This window comes from Acomys minous (genome assembly GCF_964271855.1).
Source record: "Acomys minous genome assembly, chromosome: 8".
NCBI lineage: Eukaryota > Metazoa > Chordata > Mammalia > Rodentia > Muridae > Acomys > Acomys minous.
Window position 1 is genome coordinate 47383140 of NC_140489.1, and position 16709 is coordinate 47399848.

The following is a 16709-nucleotide window of genomic DNA, read 5'->3' on the forward strand; positions in this document are numbered from 1 at the left end:
TTGACACCACAAGGACCTCAGGTGAAATATCTCAAGTCATCTGGCCCTGCAGCGCTTTCCACGACCCTGCAACGTGACTTTATGAAATAGCTACTGTCTCCTAAATCTACAAAGGAGCCACGTAGAACACAAGTTAAATATCCTATCAGCCCAAATGTCCTCTTGTCCCAACATCCGTGCACTGCCTCCCAGAGTTGCAGTCACGGCTTGGGGCTCCTTCAGAGCTGCACCGAATCAGGCCAGGACTCAGAACGCTGCACCTTGGGTCTGCAACAGCCACCCCGCCCCGGGCGCACGTTCCCTGGAGAGACCGACTGACTACCCTCCGGGTCCCGGGGCCCCGCACCCGGCGCCTCGGCCCGCTCAGCGGCGCGCATGCTCCGTGCTGGCCTTCTCCCGAGAGTCGGGAGAGCGAGCCCCAGGCCGTGGGGCCGGGCCGAGCCGAGCCGGGGCTGCTGGGACCCGGCGCTCGGCGGCTGCCCGCCGTGCTGGAGGGGCGGCGGCGGCGGCGGGCAGCGCCGTGCACGCCGGACACGCGCGCCCGCCCGCTCGCCCGCTCGGCCCCCGAGGGCCCTCTGGAGGTGACTCGGGCGGGCCCGGCCGGGCGGCGTCGGCTGCGCGGAGGGCGGGGGAGGCGATGAGGACGCTGCGGGCCGCCGCCGCCGTCCGCCCGCCGCGGCCGTAGCGGGAGTCGGGGCGGGGGCGAGGCCGGCGGTGCTCGGGGCTGCGCAGCCAGACAAAGGAGGAGGAGCCGCCCGACGAGCGGGCCGGCGGCGCGGGGGAGAGCAGGGCGCCTCGGGCCGCCGCGCTTCCTCGGAGCTGCGGGGCCGCCAAGCCTCGGCGAGCGTCCGCCCGCCCTCCCGCCGGCGCCGCCCCCCGAGAGCTCGGCCGGAGCGGCGGCCCGGGCGGGAGGCGGCGGCGGCCCCGGGCGAGGCGAGGCGAGGCGGCCCGCGCCCTGCCTGTCAGCCCCCCTCCCCGCCGGGCCTCCGATGCGGAGGCGCTGCGGCCGGGGCCATGCAGCAGGCGCCGCAGCCGTACGAGTTCTTCAGCGAAGAAAACAGCCCGAAATGGCGGGGACTGTTGGTCCCGGCCCTGCGGAAGGTCAGTGCTGGGGCCGAGGGAGGTGCGGCGCGCTGGGTGGGCCGGGCCGGGAGCCCGCAGAACTTGTAACGGGGAGCACGGCTCGAGTCCCCATCGGGCCCCCGGGTCGAGCTTTCCCCGGCCTGGCGCCGGGCGTTCCTAATTGCCTGTTGCATCCCGAAGGACGTTTTCTAAACTTTCGTTCGTTCTTTTTTTTTTTGGCCTGGTCCCGGAAGGAAGGTTTTGTTATGATCATAAAACTGGATTTCATGTTACAGTCATTTCGTCAGGCAACTTCCGCCGTTGACCAATTTGTTGTCCTGTGGCTGGACTCGGGCAAGACCGAGTCCCGCTGGTTTTTAGTTTCTAAAACAAACGGCACGATTTCGGACCGAGTAAACTACTTTTAATGAAGTTCTTTGCGGGTGTTCGCTTCGGGCGGTTTGCGTGCCAAGGTTGCCCATTCGCTCGTGAGGCAGAGCTTCTTTTGCTAATGTGGATGTGTGTTTCCCATGTGTGAAGTGTCAGTGAGTCATAGTATTCGTTTTCCAGCTCTTGGGGTGAATCTAGAGCGCCTTTCCACTTCCTGCAGGAGTCTTACCTGAATACAAGGACTGCCTCAGAAAATGTGGTCACTTTCTCCCTCACAACCATGAGAACTTGGAATAACTTTTTAAAATCAATCTTTGAAGTTTGGATGCACTGCTACGATGCATGGCTTGTTATTGGTTGGTGTTAGGTAATTATGCGATGCTTTTTGTTGCTGTTGTTCAATTATTTTTGTAAGTAGGACAGATTTGAAGAGTTAGCGGTCATGTCTCCTGGACATGGGCTGCTCCCGGTAACTTTTTGCCTTTTCTGCAAAAATATGCAAGAATTTTTAAAAATCCTGGACCAGTGAGAGACTCATCAGGAAAGGATGGTTTGCTGTCCAACAACACAGGCTTGATGGCTTGAATTTCATTCCTGGAACCCACATAAAGGTAGTAGGGGAGGACCGATCCCACACAGTTGTGCTGACCTGCATGCAGGACCCTGACCCCCCCCCCCCCCCCACACACACTAAATTCCCATTAGTTACAACACCACTCTAAAAGGAGCCTGTAAAATGGCTCAGGGAGTAAAAGTGGTTTTTTGGCAAGCCGGATTACCTGAGTTCATGCCCAAAACCCATGATGGAAGGAGAGAACTGACTCCGAAAAGTTTCTCTCTCCCTCTCTCTCTCTCTCTCTCTCTCTCTCTCTCTCTCTCTCTCTCTCTAAGTACTATACCTGAAGAATAATTCATCACACATTTCTAGGAATGGAAAGACGAGTCCACTTTAATGGTAAAAACATTTCCTTGTACTTTGAGAATTTCAAACTTTCCATTGGCATAATTCTCATAAGGAGGTGTTTATTGGTTTCCTTGGTGGGGGGGGGCGTGTATCAAGTCGTGTCTTTCAAAAGAACTTGCTGGAAATGGGAAGCATGTTGAGTGGTGGTGACGAGCTCTGTTTTGAATTAAAAACGAAGGGGGAGAGGCCTGGAGAGTAGTTAGCCCTTTTGCTACATAGAGTGCATTTTATCAGGGTGACCCGGGCCTGCCTTGTGATACAAGCACGTATTCATTAGTGCATTGGACAGCAAAAGGTGGCTTAGACTATATAACCCGTGAAGAACAAATACAAATTTAATTTTTCAGATTAGATCGGGAACAAAAGCAGAACATCGGGTCCCAGTCTCCTGCTTCTGACCCTCCTGTCTCAAGCACCCAGAACAGAGTCCTAGCACTGAGCGTTCACATGTTGTGTTTGTTTCCCAGGTGCCTCAGAGTAACTGTATGACCTCACAGGAATGGGATTCTTTTCATAGGAATGAAACGCATACACAGAAATCTGGTCTTCTGTGGTGAATGTTAAAAAGCAGTTAATATTAATTTACTAACTTCACATAATGGATTTGAAGTACACACCACAGAAAACATTTATTTTTTTTTTAATTTATTGATACTAATTCATATTTTATGGGGTGTGGTGTATTCTGACTTTATGTATTCATGTAACGTCTGTTGAACATAGCTTAGGCACTTGATACCATACCAGATCCTAAGAATATAAAGGTGCATTTTATTTATTTTGGTTTTTTGAGTCGGGGTTTCTTTTTGTGGGTCTGGCTGTTTTAGAATTCACTCTGTAGATAAGGTTGGCCTCAAACTTGGATTCCCTCCCTCCCCTCCTCCCCCCACCAAGTGCTGGAATTAAAGATGTCCACCACACCCAGCTCAAAGGTGAATTTTTTTAAAGTAAAGTCATTCTGGAAAGGTATTTACTGGTTAGGCCAAAATTTCTATTTTGAAAGTTTTGGTTTATGTTTTGTTTTGGTTTTTCAAGGCAGGGGTTTCTCTGTGTGAAGCCCTGGCTGTCCTGGAGTTCTCTGTAGACCAGGGTGGCCTCAAACTCAGAGATCCTCCTGCCTCTGCCTCCAGAGTGCTGGGACTAAAGGGATGTGCTGGAAGAAATTAAAACTATTGGGTTAGATATAGAAGTAGTTAATATTCTAATTAAGAACATAAAAAAGTAAGCTTTGGCTATCCTTTCCACTAGATAGAAATTATTTGCATTTTGACCAACAGAATTCTATAAATTCATCTTATAGACTTGTTAAATTAATTAATAGAAAGTAATCAAAAGTTTAAACTAAGTACCACACTGAAAAGTGCCTACTATTTTTGGTTTTTGATTCTTTTCAAGTTTTAGGTAATTTTTAAAAAATGAACACCAAATATACATGTATTTATGTGTATTACCAGTGTCAACTTGAAAATGAAAGACTTGCTCATTTCTCCAGCAGTTACACTAAAATTGGAACAATACATAAAATGAGTAGATTTAATGAAAGTTGTTTTTTAAAGATCAAAAGCAAACAAAACACTGGGTATGGTGTCACACTTTAATCTCAGCGCTTGGAAGACAGATCAGGTGGATCTCTGAATTTGAGACCAGCCTAGTCTATATAGCAAGTTCCAGGCCATCCAAAGCTACATAGTGAGACACAGTCTCAAACAAACAAACAGTACCAAAAAAAAAAAAAAAAAAAAAAAAAAAAAAGAGGAAGAGAAGGAAGGCAGTGGTGGTTCAGCAGTGCGTGCTGCTCTTGCAGGTGACATGAATCTGGTTTCCAGCACCCATATCAGGTGACTCCTACCCACCGGTAACCAGCTCCAGTAGATCTGCTGCCCTCTTTTGGCCTCCACAGGCACCTGCATTCATGTGTAACACTCCCTGCCCCTCCCCCACATATGTAATTGTTTTAAAAATTAAAAAGTAAAACCACCTCAAACAGTACAGAGATTAGCATGGTCCTTGTGCAAGGATGACAGCACTTTTGTGATGAATTCTCTTGAAGGAAAGACAAGAAAATATAAGTGCTGACCTTCAAAAAAACTGACATTGGGATGGGTGAAACCCGTATGGTGGAAGGAAAAAACCAACTCTTGCAGAGTGTCCTCAGACCGTCATACACTCAACATGACACAAATAAATAAGTAAAAGTTTAAAAAAAAATAGACAATTTCCCCATTTTCTTTAATAAAAGCACCAAATATTCATTTTACTATGTAAAACACAGATATTGAAAAAATGGGGCCTATAAGAAGTAATTTTGGAATTAAAAATATATTTTTTGTTTGCTTTTTAATTTAAAAAATTTTTTGTTTTTTGTTTTTTGTTTTTTTGTTTTGGTGCTGAGATGGAACCTTATGCATACTAAATGTATACTCTACTACTGATCAATACTCCCAGCCTTTTCTTTACCTTTAAAGAGAAAGCTTCACCTAGAGCATTTAAAAACATGCAGAGCAGAGTGAAGCGATGCTACTAATGGATGCTGTATGCATTGTTAACATTCCTGCTAAATTATGCATTGTCCCTAAAAGAGCCAGGATGCTATAAACGCCTCTACTCTCCAAGAACGGTGAGCTGTCATACTACTTGGGAGCAAAAACCAAACAATGAAACAAACGAAACATGGTATACTGTAAATGCAATTTATTACCTTTGTGTTAAATGCTTTTGGTACTTTGTGCATGACATTTTGCTAAGTCAACACTTTCCATACAAAAATTTGCCTTAAGTTCATTTAATCATCTGGGTGGGGTGGCGCACACCTTTAGTCCCGGCACTTGGTTGGCAGAGGTGGGAGGATCAATGTGAGTTTGTTCAAGGCCAGCCTGGTCTACAAAGTGAGTCCAGGACAGCCAAGGCTACACAGAGAGACCCTATCTCAAAAATCCAAAGGGAGAAGAAATCACTTAATCAGGGTTTTGAGTCCCACTATTATTATTATTATTATTAATTTTGGGGGGGTTGATACCTTTTCTATATGGTTTTCTTTATCAGGCTAGCCATGGAAAAGAAAACATTGTCTTATCTGTAGTTTCAAATATAAAAGAGTGCTAGAAAGAACTCCTGTGTCTAATTGATTTGGGTTAAATATTGACTTTCTCACACTGTGACAGTTTGATCTTAGTGATGTGGGAAAATGTCTGGATTAACTAGTAGTATGTGGCAAGGTAAAAGACGGCTAAGAAGTACACTTGGAGAGTCTGAAAGATTCTGATGTTTTGCTTCATACTGCTGCTTCCTGGGAGTTCATTTTAGATTACACCGGATCTTTTCTCTCCAGAAAATCTGGAGGGTGATTTGAGAAAATAGAATTGGTGCCACTGATGTATAACCGAGTCAAGAAGGCATCTTTGAGGAAGCTAAATTCTGGAGACTACAGGCAGCAATATTCCTGAGTGTCTTTTATGTGTTAGGCCGTGGTTTTGATCCTGTGGCTGTAGGAAGTGGTCCTGCTGTCATAAAGCTAGTGGCTGTGGTGGAGAGGTCTGGAGACAGACAAGCCAGCAGTTCTCTGAAAGATCATATGAATTAACAAATACAATGGCAGAAAAGATTTGCAGCAAAGGGAATGGTAGGCAGGTGCAGATTGTGTGTAGATCAAGTTAAGGTTTTCTCCAGAGAATAGGAGATCTTGTAGGGCGCTCATTCCTGTAGCAAAGTAACTTAGATTAATCTGGTCCTAAGTGGGTTTTGGAAAGATTACACCTCCAGGTGAAATCCAGAAAGTAGAGTCCCAGGAGGCTGAGGTGATGCCAAGGATAGAGGGAGCTCTGGACTGCAACCCCTGCAGCTCCAGAACCAGGGCCTAAGCTCTAGTGATGCTCCTGAAAGGACTGAAGGAGGAAAGAAATGCTTCATGATTCTTCAGCTCAAGGAGTTGTGTTTAATGTCACAACCACTGACCTAAAAAGGAAGCATGTCAACTGCAGAACTTGACTCTGGGGACCTACCCACCATTTATAATTTCCAACAGTGAAGTAAACATGGGTGGAAATAAGATTGAGGAATTTCTTGAAGAAGTCTTATCCTGCTCACCCCCACCACGTACGTAAACCTTTCACCAAAACCCCTATAGTCAAACATTGCTGGAATGGACATCTTTGCCAAATTCTCTGCTTGTATCAAGAACTCAAGGCCAGAGGGTAATGAACCACTGGAGAGGACGTTCTTGAAAATGCCACAGAAACTGGAGGAGTATCCGAATTCCCTTCCCTGATAAAAACTGATGAGGACAGCATGGAGGACATCAAGTTTTCTACATGTAGATTTCTGGATGGCAGCGAGATGACACTGGACTTCAACCTGCTGCCCAAGCACATCATCAAGGTGATGGCCAACAAACACAAGTTTGATATTTCTAAAGGAATGATGAGCATCTGGAAATACCTGAGGAATGCCTACAACAGGGATGCTTTCACCAACACCTGCTCCACTGATAAGGAGGTGGGACTCATACACAGCCTTGCTGTCAAACAGACTTGCAAAGTACGCAGCACTTTTGGGAGCAAGCCATCAGATTCCCCTAAGAATATGCTTTCATAACAGCCTGCTCGGCCTCCTCTAAAGTAGAAGTGTGTTCTGCATGAACATGCAGTCACTCAGGACTTGGACTAAGGATAGACAAAGTATAGTAGTTGTCTGCAATACACACTCCTAAGTAGAAGCATTCTAAAATCCTCTCCCTGGCCTACGTGCCCTGCCCATCTCCTGCCCTTCAATTCAGGGACGCTCCACCACACGCTCTTCACTAGAGAGGCCGTTTGTTGTCATTCTGGTGTCCCAAGTATCACGGCCATTCACTGCATGTAGGCGGCAGAACTTGAGGTGCACTGCTTAAACACTGTAGGATAGAATAGTAGCCATAGGTCCCGTGGACCTCACAACGGTGTATGATGCACGGTACAAGGAATATTTACATAGTCAGGGAGACTTGTAATATTGAGTAAGGAACACGGAAGGATTGCTGCTGTGTTGGACACCCTGGTTCAGTGTAGTGGGCTCTGGCGTGTGCTGAAGGGCTTTGCTGTCTGAGAAGACTGCCTTTTGCAGAGACTGCTGCAAATACTTAATTTTGCCTGGAATATAAGTTGTAACATCGGATACTACATAGAAACTGAAAGACTGAGGGCTGGGAAGGCATTCTCAGAATTACAGTGGGTGGGTTCTCTGGCTGTAACTGGCTGTGTGAGTTTCACGCAGGGCCATTCGTTGTAACACACTTTTTCTTCTCTTCCCTCCCTTTCCCTCTTTTCCTTGGTGCTTGGGATGGAACTCCTGGCTTTGAAGAGGCCTGACTATCTCTCTGTTTCCGAGCTGCACCAAGCCCCACCTTTGTCAGTGTAAAAGCTCTTTTTCAGTAACCATATATCTTCCTGTCTTTGAACAGCACTGCATAAGCTGATGCTTAGCTGGAACAGCCCAATGTATATAAAGACTACTACAGGGAGATGCCGCATGACTTTATTAAAATGTCAAGTACGCTTAAAAAGAAGAAGAAAATCAGAAACTAATACAGATCCTATGATTTCACATTTTTTATTTAATTTTTGACTTTTAACATGGAACCTGCTCCGGATTTCCTAAAGCCGCTGACTAGAACAATAGAACCCATAGGAATCCTTTGGAATTATTCCAAAGTTATAATGACCCAAACTGACCCAAGGGGCTCAGCAGACTGGATAAGCATTAGGAATGCACTTTAACTTGGTGCATTTAGCTCCCTGTCAGCCATGATTTAGTAACCTTTTTTCTGTTATCAGTTTAATTTTAGTATGGTATATTTAGAGCAATAATATTCCATTAAAATGTTTTATGCTGAGTATCCAAAGCATTACCTGTGTTACCACTTGACATGAATCAGATATGTGTCTATTAATCATGGCTTCTCTTTTAAGGGAGTAGAGTTTGATTATAACCTATGCTAGGCTGCGTATTTGACTGAGGGAGGAATTTTAATGGAACTAATGGCTTTAGCATTATTTCATGTAGTCACATTAAAAATTAACAACCAAAACTTATTTTCACAAAATATATGATAGTAAGTAGAAAGTGTTTTGAAATGTATGAAATGTTTTATATTCCAAATTCACAAAGTAATGTCTAGAGGTGAAGCAACAAAGTGAAAATAACATTAAGGCAGTTCGAGCTGGTCCAAGCCTTGTGTATCCTTCCTCTCGCCCTCTCTTCCTTTCATTTCTTTCTCAGCTACTGCTATGTATCCGGGCCACACAGAAGTCTTTAGTTTTCTTTATTAGATCATTTATCATTTGTGCGTTCTACCACACCCCTTAAAAACACTCTGTAGTTCTTTTGTAGCTGACCCGTTAGCAGTTTTTGGCAGTTGATCTCTTTCACCTTACAAATCATTTTCAAAAGCCAACCCTGCGCCCCCCAAAAAACCCACTTGCCTTTCAGAACTTGAAACACTACTGCCTTGTTTCTGTCTGTCTGATCTGTCTATGCCCTCTCTTCTATAGGTCTTCTATTGTGATTTCTTACCTTCCTAGAAACCACACCATTTGAGCTTTCTCAGAGTTTAGACACCTGTTTCTTTATACGTTCTCCTTTGGTGGTCCCACTCGGCCTCAATGCTTCACATACCATCTACATTTGATGATTTCCAAATTAGTTGTTTCTTTTGGTTTCAAAATTAATTTCACTCCTCCCCTTTCTTCTCCCTTCATTTTTCTCCCTCCTCTTTCTCGCCCCCCCACCCGCCCCGCAACTTTGTATTTTAGATCAAACCTAAGGCTTTGTATAAGCTAATATATATCTAGCCCTAAATTAATTTTTCTACCTCAAGCACTTCTAAACTTCAATTTTTGTGATATTTACATACAGATGCTGTTCTGAAAGATCTTGCTCCTTCATGCAACAGTTGCGTGTTAATAAGTGCCCGCTCCATTCCTCTAGTCCCTCAAACTAAACCTCGAGTTACTTTTGAATTCTCTTTTTATACTACACAACATGTTATTAAGCCGTTTTAGCTCTATTTCAGATTGTAACTGTTTCCTCTTCTTCCACCTGGAACCAAGTCGCATTTGCCAATATCTTGGACTATTGAAATAGCTTCTTAATGACGCTTTCCCACGCTTATATCATTCAGTCTTTTCTCAGTACTGTAGAGATGAGATCATGGCACTTTTGTTTATACCATTGCTTCTCAGAAGAAAAGTCCTCTTCATAGAGCTCTGGGGCTCTGTAGTCTGGGTCTGTTCCCCGCCCCCCCCCCCCACTGTCTTGTTCCTGTAACATATAGAGACATACAGGATGTGTTGGTCTCAAGACTTTTTTAATTGCTGTGTTTTTTAACTTAAAAAAAATTTAAGTGTCTGGTTCTTTTGCTTGCATTTGTGTGTGTACACCATGTGTGTGCTGCTTAGTGAAACCAGATAAAAACATTGTATCCCATGGGACTAGAGATAGATATTGTGAGCCACTACTAGGAGGATGCTGAGAATTGAACTAGGTCCTTGGGAAGAGCAGCCAGTGCTCTTCACTGTGCTGCAGTTGCGGCCCCGGTACCTTTCTCTATGAACACCCTTCCCTCTGATAGCTGTATGGCTTGTCTCGTTAAATGTTTATAATTAACCATTATCTTCTTGAAAGGGCACTTCCCTGCAGCCGGTGCAAAGCTGCTGCAGTCTCCCCTTTTTCTGCACAGCCCCACATAAATGCCTATCGTTGCACAGTGTAATCTAAATGGAACTTACTGTCTTGTCCTGTAAAAGTACATTTCCACTATAAACCATGTACTTAAAGCAGAGACCCAGTGGGGACACCCCTGTGGTTCACACCAGGCTCACTTCTAATCACTGTGGAGTCTCCATGACTCTTACTTCTAAATTGGGAGTTTTCTAGCTTTTTTGTTACATATCTCTCAAGAGAATTTTGAGAATTTGCACATTTTATGTTGACATTTAACATTTTTTCATATTAAAATCAAGTAGTTACAGAGGGTATAATTTTGTATTTCAAATACTGATCATGTTAAGGTAAAATAGTTTAGTCAGTTTAAAAAGATCTTAATCTAATGGAGGTTCTGGAGAGATGGCTCACTGATAAAAACACTGCTTCTTCTTGCAGAAGACCCTGTTCAGTTCTCAGCTCTCACGTGTGGCTCGTAACCATCTGCAACTCCAGTTCCAAGGGATCTGACACTCTGTTCTGAGCTCCCCTCCCCCATGGGCACCAGGCATGTATGTGGCACACATACATATATGCAGGCAAAACAGTCATCCACATAAAATAAATAAATCTAAAAAAACTGATCTAATTTAAATGTCAAAGTAATATGCTGTGCACTGTGATCCTTTTGGTTGTTGTTTTGTTTTTTGAGATAGAGTTTTTCTGTGTAACAGAGCCCTGGCTGGCCTGGACTTATTTGGTAGACCTGGCTGGCCTCGAACTCACAGAGGTCTGCCTGCCTGAATGCTGGGAGTAAAAGCCACCACATCTGGCCTGCACTGGGATTCTTTTAAAATGAGAGAACAAGTGAGTCTTTAACAGTTGGAAACTTTGGCTTTTCTCTGTGAGCTTTTTATCCTATGTGTACATAATTACGTTCTTATGTATTTTTAGGTTTGAAAGTCCTTTGTTGCTTCTTATGCTTCTATGTAACAGAGAAAACTATATATATTGAATTAATTTTTCGCCTATAAGCATAAAGCTTTAACATACTTATTTGAGCTGGCATCGTGAAGTGTTTATTTCATATTTATTTAAAGTGTCTTTTTACCTGGTGCCTTGGAGGTGAGAAGAGGGTATCAGATAGAAAAAGTATAGAACAAACATTATCAGATAGCTGTTTATCAAAAACAAAATCAATAGTTTCATTAAACAACATAGATGGCTTGAAAATAGCAGTCCTCCCGCCTGAGCTTCCAGCTTCCAGGCCTGCGGCACTGCGCCTGGCTTACCTCAGGGGGTTTATGAACAGCCCTCTAAGCTGTGTGGCACTCATCTAAGGATAATCAACAAAACCAGTGGTGCAGACAGACAACCCAAAGTAAATGCACGTATGTAAATGTCCAACTGATTTTTATAAAGGTGTGAAGACCATTAGCAAAGAAGACAGCCTTGCCAATAATGGCGAAATGGCCAGCTAGCTGTCCACATGCAGTATGTGCACCATAAACAGAATTATCATATCATTTATAACATTAATTTAAGTAGATCATAAGTCTAAATTGTAAACCTTAAAACTACAAAACATCTAAAAAGAAAAACCACCAGGCTCCACCCCCGATCTACATACAGGATTTAAATGACACTTGAGACATTTGTATTTCTGTGGAAATTTTAAATGAGGAATTTGGGAAAGATGCCAGTCAGAGAGTACAGACAAAGAGATTTATTTACTACATTTTCTTTCTTTCTTTTTTTCTTAAGATTTATTTTTTTTATTATGTATACAGTGCTCTGCCTCCATGACAGAAGAGGGCATTAGATCACATTATAGATGGTTATAAGCCACCATGTGGGTGCTGGGAATTGAACTCAAGACCTCTGGAAGAACAGTCAGTGATCTTAACCTCTGAGCCATCTCTCCAGCCCCTGCTACATTTTCTTGAGATGCAAATGTTAGTTCATTGAACAAATGCACTAACAAGATTTTTTTTTGTTAATACAGAAACCTGAAAAACATAATTAGTAAAAACATTTCTGTATTTTGTTAAATATAATATTTAAAAATTATATTTAAAATTAAAAATTTAAATAAATGCTTCATTGTGTCTCTATGTGTATTATTATGATTATTCTACATACAGTGTATATATAAAGGTAATATATTCTGGCATTGAAAATATGGCATAACTGCAATACACGTCTGACTTGCTGTTTTCCTGGTAAGAACAGAAAATTGCCAGGAAAGGTAGTGCATGCCTGTAATCCAAGCTCTCTTGGAGAGGCAGAGGTGGTTAGATCTCTGTGAATTTGAGGCCAGCCTGGTCTACAAATCGAGTCCAAGATAGTCAAGGCTACACAGAGAAACCCTGTCTGAAAAACAAACAAACAAACAAGCAAACAAACAAAACCCAACAACAATGGCAAAACCCCCAAAACCCTGAAAATTATTTTAATTTCTGACTAGTCTTTCAGAAAAAATTGTAAGTTTGTTCTGATATGGTAATTTTATATTTATAAAATAGGCTATCTTCCATTGTCATTTTGATGTTATTTTAGAGTACTTTAGGAACAATTTTAACATGTTTATTTATATATTTTTTACTTATTTGATGAGATCAAGGGTTTTTGGAGTAGTGTAGCCATAGACTGTTTTCTTATTTGAAATTAAGTTTGGCATGAGAAGCTCTGATGCTTAGTGCTAAAGTTGCTTTGCAGGTTATTTACCAAAATCATAATCGCAGAAAAAAATTACTTCCAGTTAGACTTTTCTTAGTTTTAATGCACAGTATCTCACTGAGTAGAGCTTTTACCCTCTTATGGTACATGTACAGCATCTCACTGAGTAGGGCTTTTAGCCTCTTACGGTTCATGTACATCATCTCACTGAGTAGGACTCTTTCTTTTTTTTTTTTGCTTTAACACTAATTTCTTTCCCCATTTTCTTTTTTTTTTAACTGAAAAATAAAATCATTTATAGTACATCTTGATTGCTATCCCATCCCATGCATCCTCGCATTCCTCCCTCCCTCCTGCTTTCACCCCATTCCCCTTCCCTATGACTGTGATTGAGGGGGACCTCCTCCCCCTGAATATGATGCTAGGGTATCAAGTCTTTTCTTGGTAGTCTGCTATCCTTCCTTTGAGTGCCATCAGGCCTCCCCATCAAGGGGACATGGCCAAATAGGGGGCACCAGAGTTCATGTGAAAGTCAGCCCCCACTCTCCACTTAACTGTGGAGAATGTCCTGTCCCTTGTCTAGATCTGGAACACAGTGGCACAGGAGACAGCTTCCTGAACAGAACACCAACAATCCAGGCCTTAAGGTCAACAATTAATAAATGGGACCTCATGAGGTTGAGAAGCTTCTGTAAGGCAAAGGACACTGTCAACAGAACAAAATGAGAGCATACAGACTGGGAAAAGATCTTCACCAACCCTGCATCTGACAAAGGTCTAATATCTAAACTATATAAAGAACTCAAGAAATCAAACATGGCCAAACCAAATAATCCAATTGAGAAATGGGACTCAGCAAGCCTTAATGTCAACAATTAATAAATGGGACCTCATGAGGCTAAGAAGCTTCTGTAAGGCTGGAGACACTGTCAAGAGAACAAAGCGACAGCCTACAGACTGGGAAAAGATCTTCACCAACCCTACATCTGACAAAGGTCTAATATCCAAAATATATAAAGAACTCAAGAAATTAAACACCACCAAACCAAATAACCCAATTGAGAAATGGGGCTTGGAACTAAACAGAGAATTCTCAACAGAGGAATATCAAATGGCTGAGAAACACTTAAAGAAATGCTCAACCTCCTTAGTCATCAGGGAAATGCAAATCAGAACAACTCTGAGGTTCCATCTTACACCCACCAGAATGGCTAAGATCAAAAATTCAAGCGACACCACATGCTGGCGAGGATGTGGGGAGAGAGGAACACTCCTTCATTGCTGGTGGGAATGCAAACTAGTACAGCCACTTTGGAAATCTATCTGGTGCTATCTCAGAAAACTGGGAATAAGGCTTCCTCAAGACCCAGCTATTCCACTCCTTGGAATATACCCAGAAGATGCTCCAGCACACAACAAGAAAATTTGCTCAACCATGTTCATAGCAGCCTTATTCATAATAGCCAGAACATGGAAACAGCCTAAGTGTCCCTCACTATGGAATACTACTCAGCTATTAAAAACAGGGAATTTCCAAAATTTGTGGCCAAATGGATTGAACTAGAAATGATCATAATGAGTGAGCTAACCCAGAAGCAGAAAGAGTCAAATGGTATATACTCACTTATAACTGGACACTAGCCCATGTGGCATGTCCCATGAAAGTCTTCACTTACCAGGAAAGTGGGATAGAGGTGAGGACATCCTATTGGCACTCTAGGCGAGAGAAATATAGGAGATGGGGAAATAGAAGGATCCAGAGGGTCCTAGAAACCTACAAGAAGAACACTATGATGGGCGGCTCTGGGCCCAGGGGTTCTGCTCAAACTATGGCACCAGCCAAGGACAATATGTGCAGTCAGCATCAAATCCCTGAGTAGGACTCTTAGCCTCTTACAGTTCATATACAGCATCTCACTGAGTAGGGCTCTTAGCCTCTTATGGTTCATTCACAGTGTCTCACTGAGTAGGGCTTCTTACAGAAAGATGCTCTGGAGCAACCTTATAATGTCATTGCACTCACTATATGAATGTTTTCATAGAAACAGGATTTCCCATGGTTAGCAAGATGGCATGTACTGCCAAGCCTGATGAGTTCAAAATCTGAGCCCATGTGGTGGAAGAAGAGACTGACTTCTTCAGGTTTCCCTTGACCTCCATATATGTCATGGCATGTGTATGTCTGCACACATACATATACATACATAAATAAATGGCAAGAAAAGGCTCCTATATGAAGGATCTAGTGGGCATGTTCAGTGAAGATGCTACCGGGCTTCCTTTTGTCAGGTGAGAGAAGTACAGAGTGAGAAAGGAAATACTTTCCCTAAACCATGTATTCCCTCCTGCCTCTCTTCCCCATGGTATGTGTTTATTTTGATTGGGTTAACATTCATTTTATATTATTATGACTCATCATGTTTATATTAAAACACTTTCTTTTTGCTTTTAATGATACTAATAATTATCTGATGACAGTAATACTTATCTTGTTTTCTTGTTGGTATAGTTTTCCGTGAACTGAGTCTCGAACACAAACTTTCTGCAGTCATCTCAATAATCTTTTGGAATTTTACTTCTATTTTCTTGATTTCATCTTATTGAACCAGTTCCTCCCAGAGTCTTCTGACATGATCCCATCCACACTGGTGATCCTTATGCCGATTGCTGGCTCTTGTCATATAACTTTCTGTCATTTATTCCTGGGCATTCCTTTGCCTTTCTTCTATATTGATTTTTTTCATTTTCCTGTATCCCATTATTTTCTTATTCTTGACTTATAGTTTTCTTTTAGTCTTGTATATATCACAAAGGCTTAATGAGAAATGATACATGGAGGATTTTTTTTTTTTACCTTGTTATGTCTAAGAATGTTGTTATTTTACCATTATACTTGATTGATAATTTGTTTTAGATAGAAAATCATTGCTGTTAACCTTCTGGTCTTCCTGTTTGGAACTAGTTAATGTTTGCTTTGAGTATGTAGTGTACTCCCTCTCAATTTTGTAAGCTATTTTCTGTTTCCAGTATTCTATCATGTTAATTTTATTCATTAAACTGGATACTAGGGGCACTATTTAAAATTATTTTAGTGGTAACTTAACTCCTTGATTTACTTGAGTTAAATCATCTCAGTGTGCCAGGTGGTTCTCTTAGCTTTTTAAACATTTGACACAAATTGGAAAACACATAAAAAGTACACACACAAATTAGAGAACATGCACACTAACTGTCATCCGGGTTAAATGGCACCATGTTGCCATCATTGTCTTAATAAAACACGCTTAAAGGTACCTGCTTTTATTATTAGCCTTTTCCTTTTCCTATGTGTTCCTAAACAGTGGTTTAATTTTGTCTTAAATGTTGTACATTTATTTATTGACACAGGCTCTCCCTGTGTAGTCTTATGTTACACGGTAGTTCATATGGAACTCTCTATGTAGGCCAAACTGGCCTCAAACTCACAGAGATCAACCTGCTTCTGTTTCTGGGGTGCTGGGATTAAAGGTGTGTGACATTGTGCCCAGCAATTTCATTTTATCTTGAACCTTATTTTATATATATATATATATTTTTTTTTTTTCTTTTCGCTTTTTGAGACAAAGTCTCTCTGTGTAGCCTTGGCTGTCCTGGACTCGCATTGTAGACCAGGCTGGCCTCAAACTCACAGGGATCCACTTGCCTCTACCTCCACCAAGCTTATTATTCAGCCTTATTCGCAACTTTTTTTTTTTTTTTTTTTTTTTTGCAACTCTTAATAGATTGGATTGAAGCTGCCCACACAGGGAAGAACAATCCAGCTTTCTAGTTCTACCACTTTAAATGACAGCTTCGTCGGACTCTCTCTCACCAGAACACCCAAATGTTTATCTGGACATATCCACACCCAGGAATCAATTATCAGAAGGAATACCATATTATCTGTGAATTAAGTTTTAAA

At 42.3% G+C, this 16709-nt stretch overlaps 1 protein-coding gene across 2 annotated transcripts in view; it reads left to right on the plus strand.

Annotated features, from left to right (window-relative positions):
- The first annotated feature begins 883 nt into the window (after positions 1-883).
- The window catches only part of SOS2 (SOS Ras/Rho guanine nucleotide exchange factor 2), an 86123-nt gene continuing 70297 nt past the window's right edge, over positions 884-16709 (plus strand). For both annotated transcript variants that reach the window (XM_084793242.1, XM_084793243.1), the window contains exon 1: positions 884-1101. In XM_084793242.1, coding sequence (XP_084649368.1) covers positions 1015-1101 — 87 coding nt within the window. In that variant the 5' untranslated portion in view covers positions 884-1014. The remainder of the gene's footprint in view (positions 1102-16709) is intronic.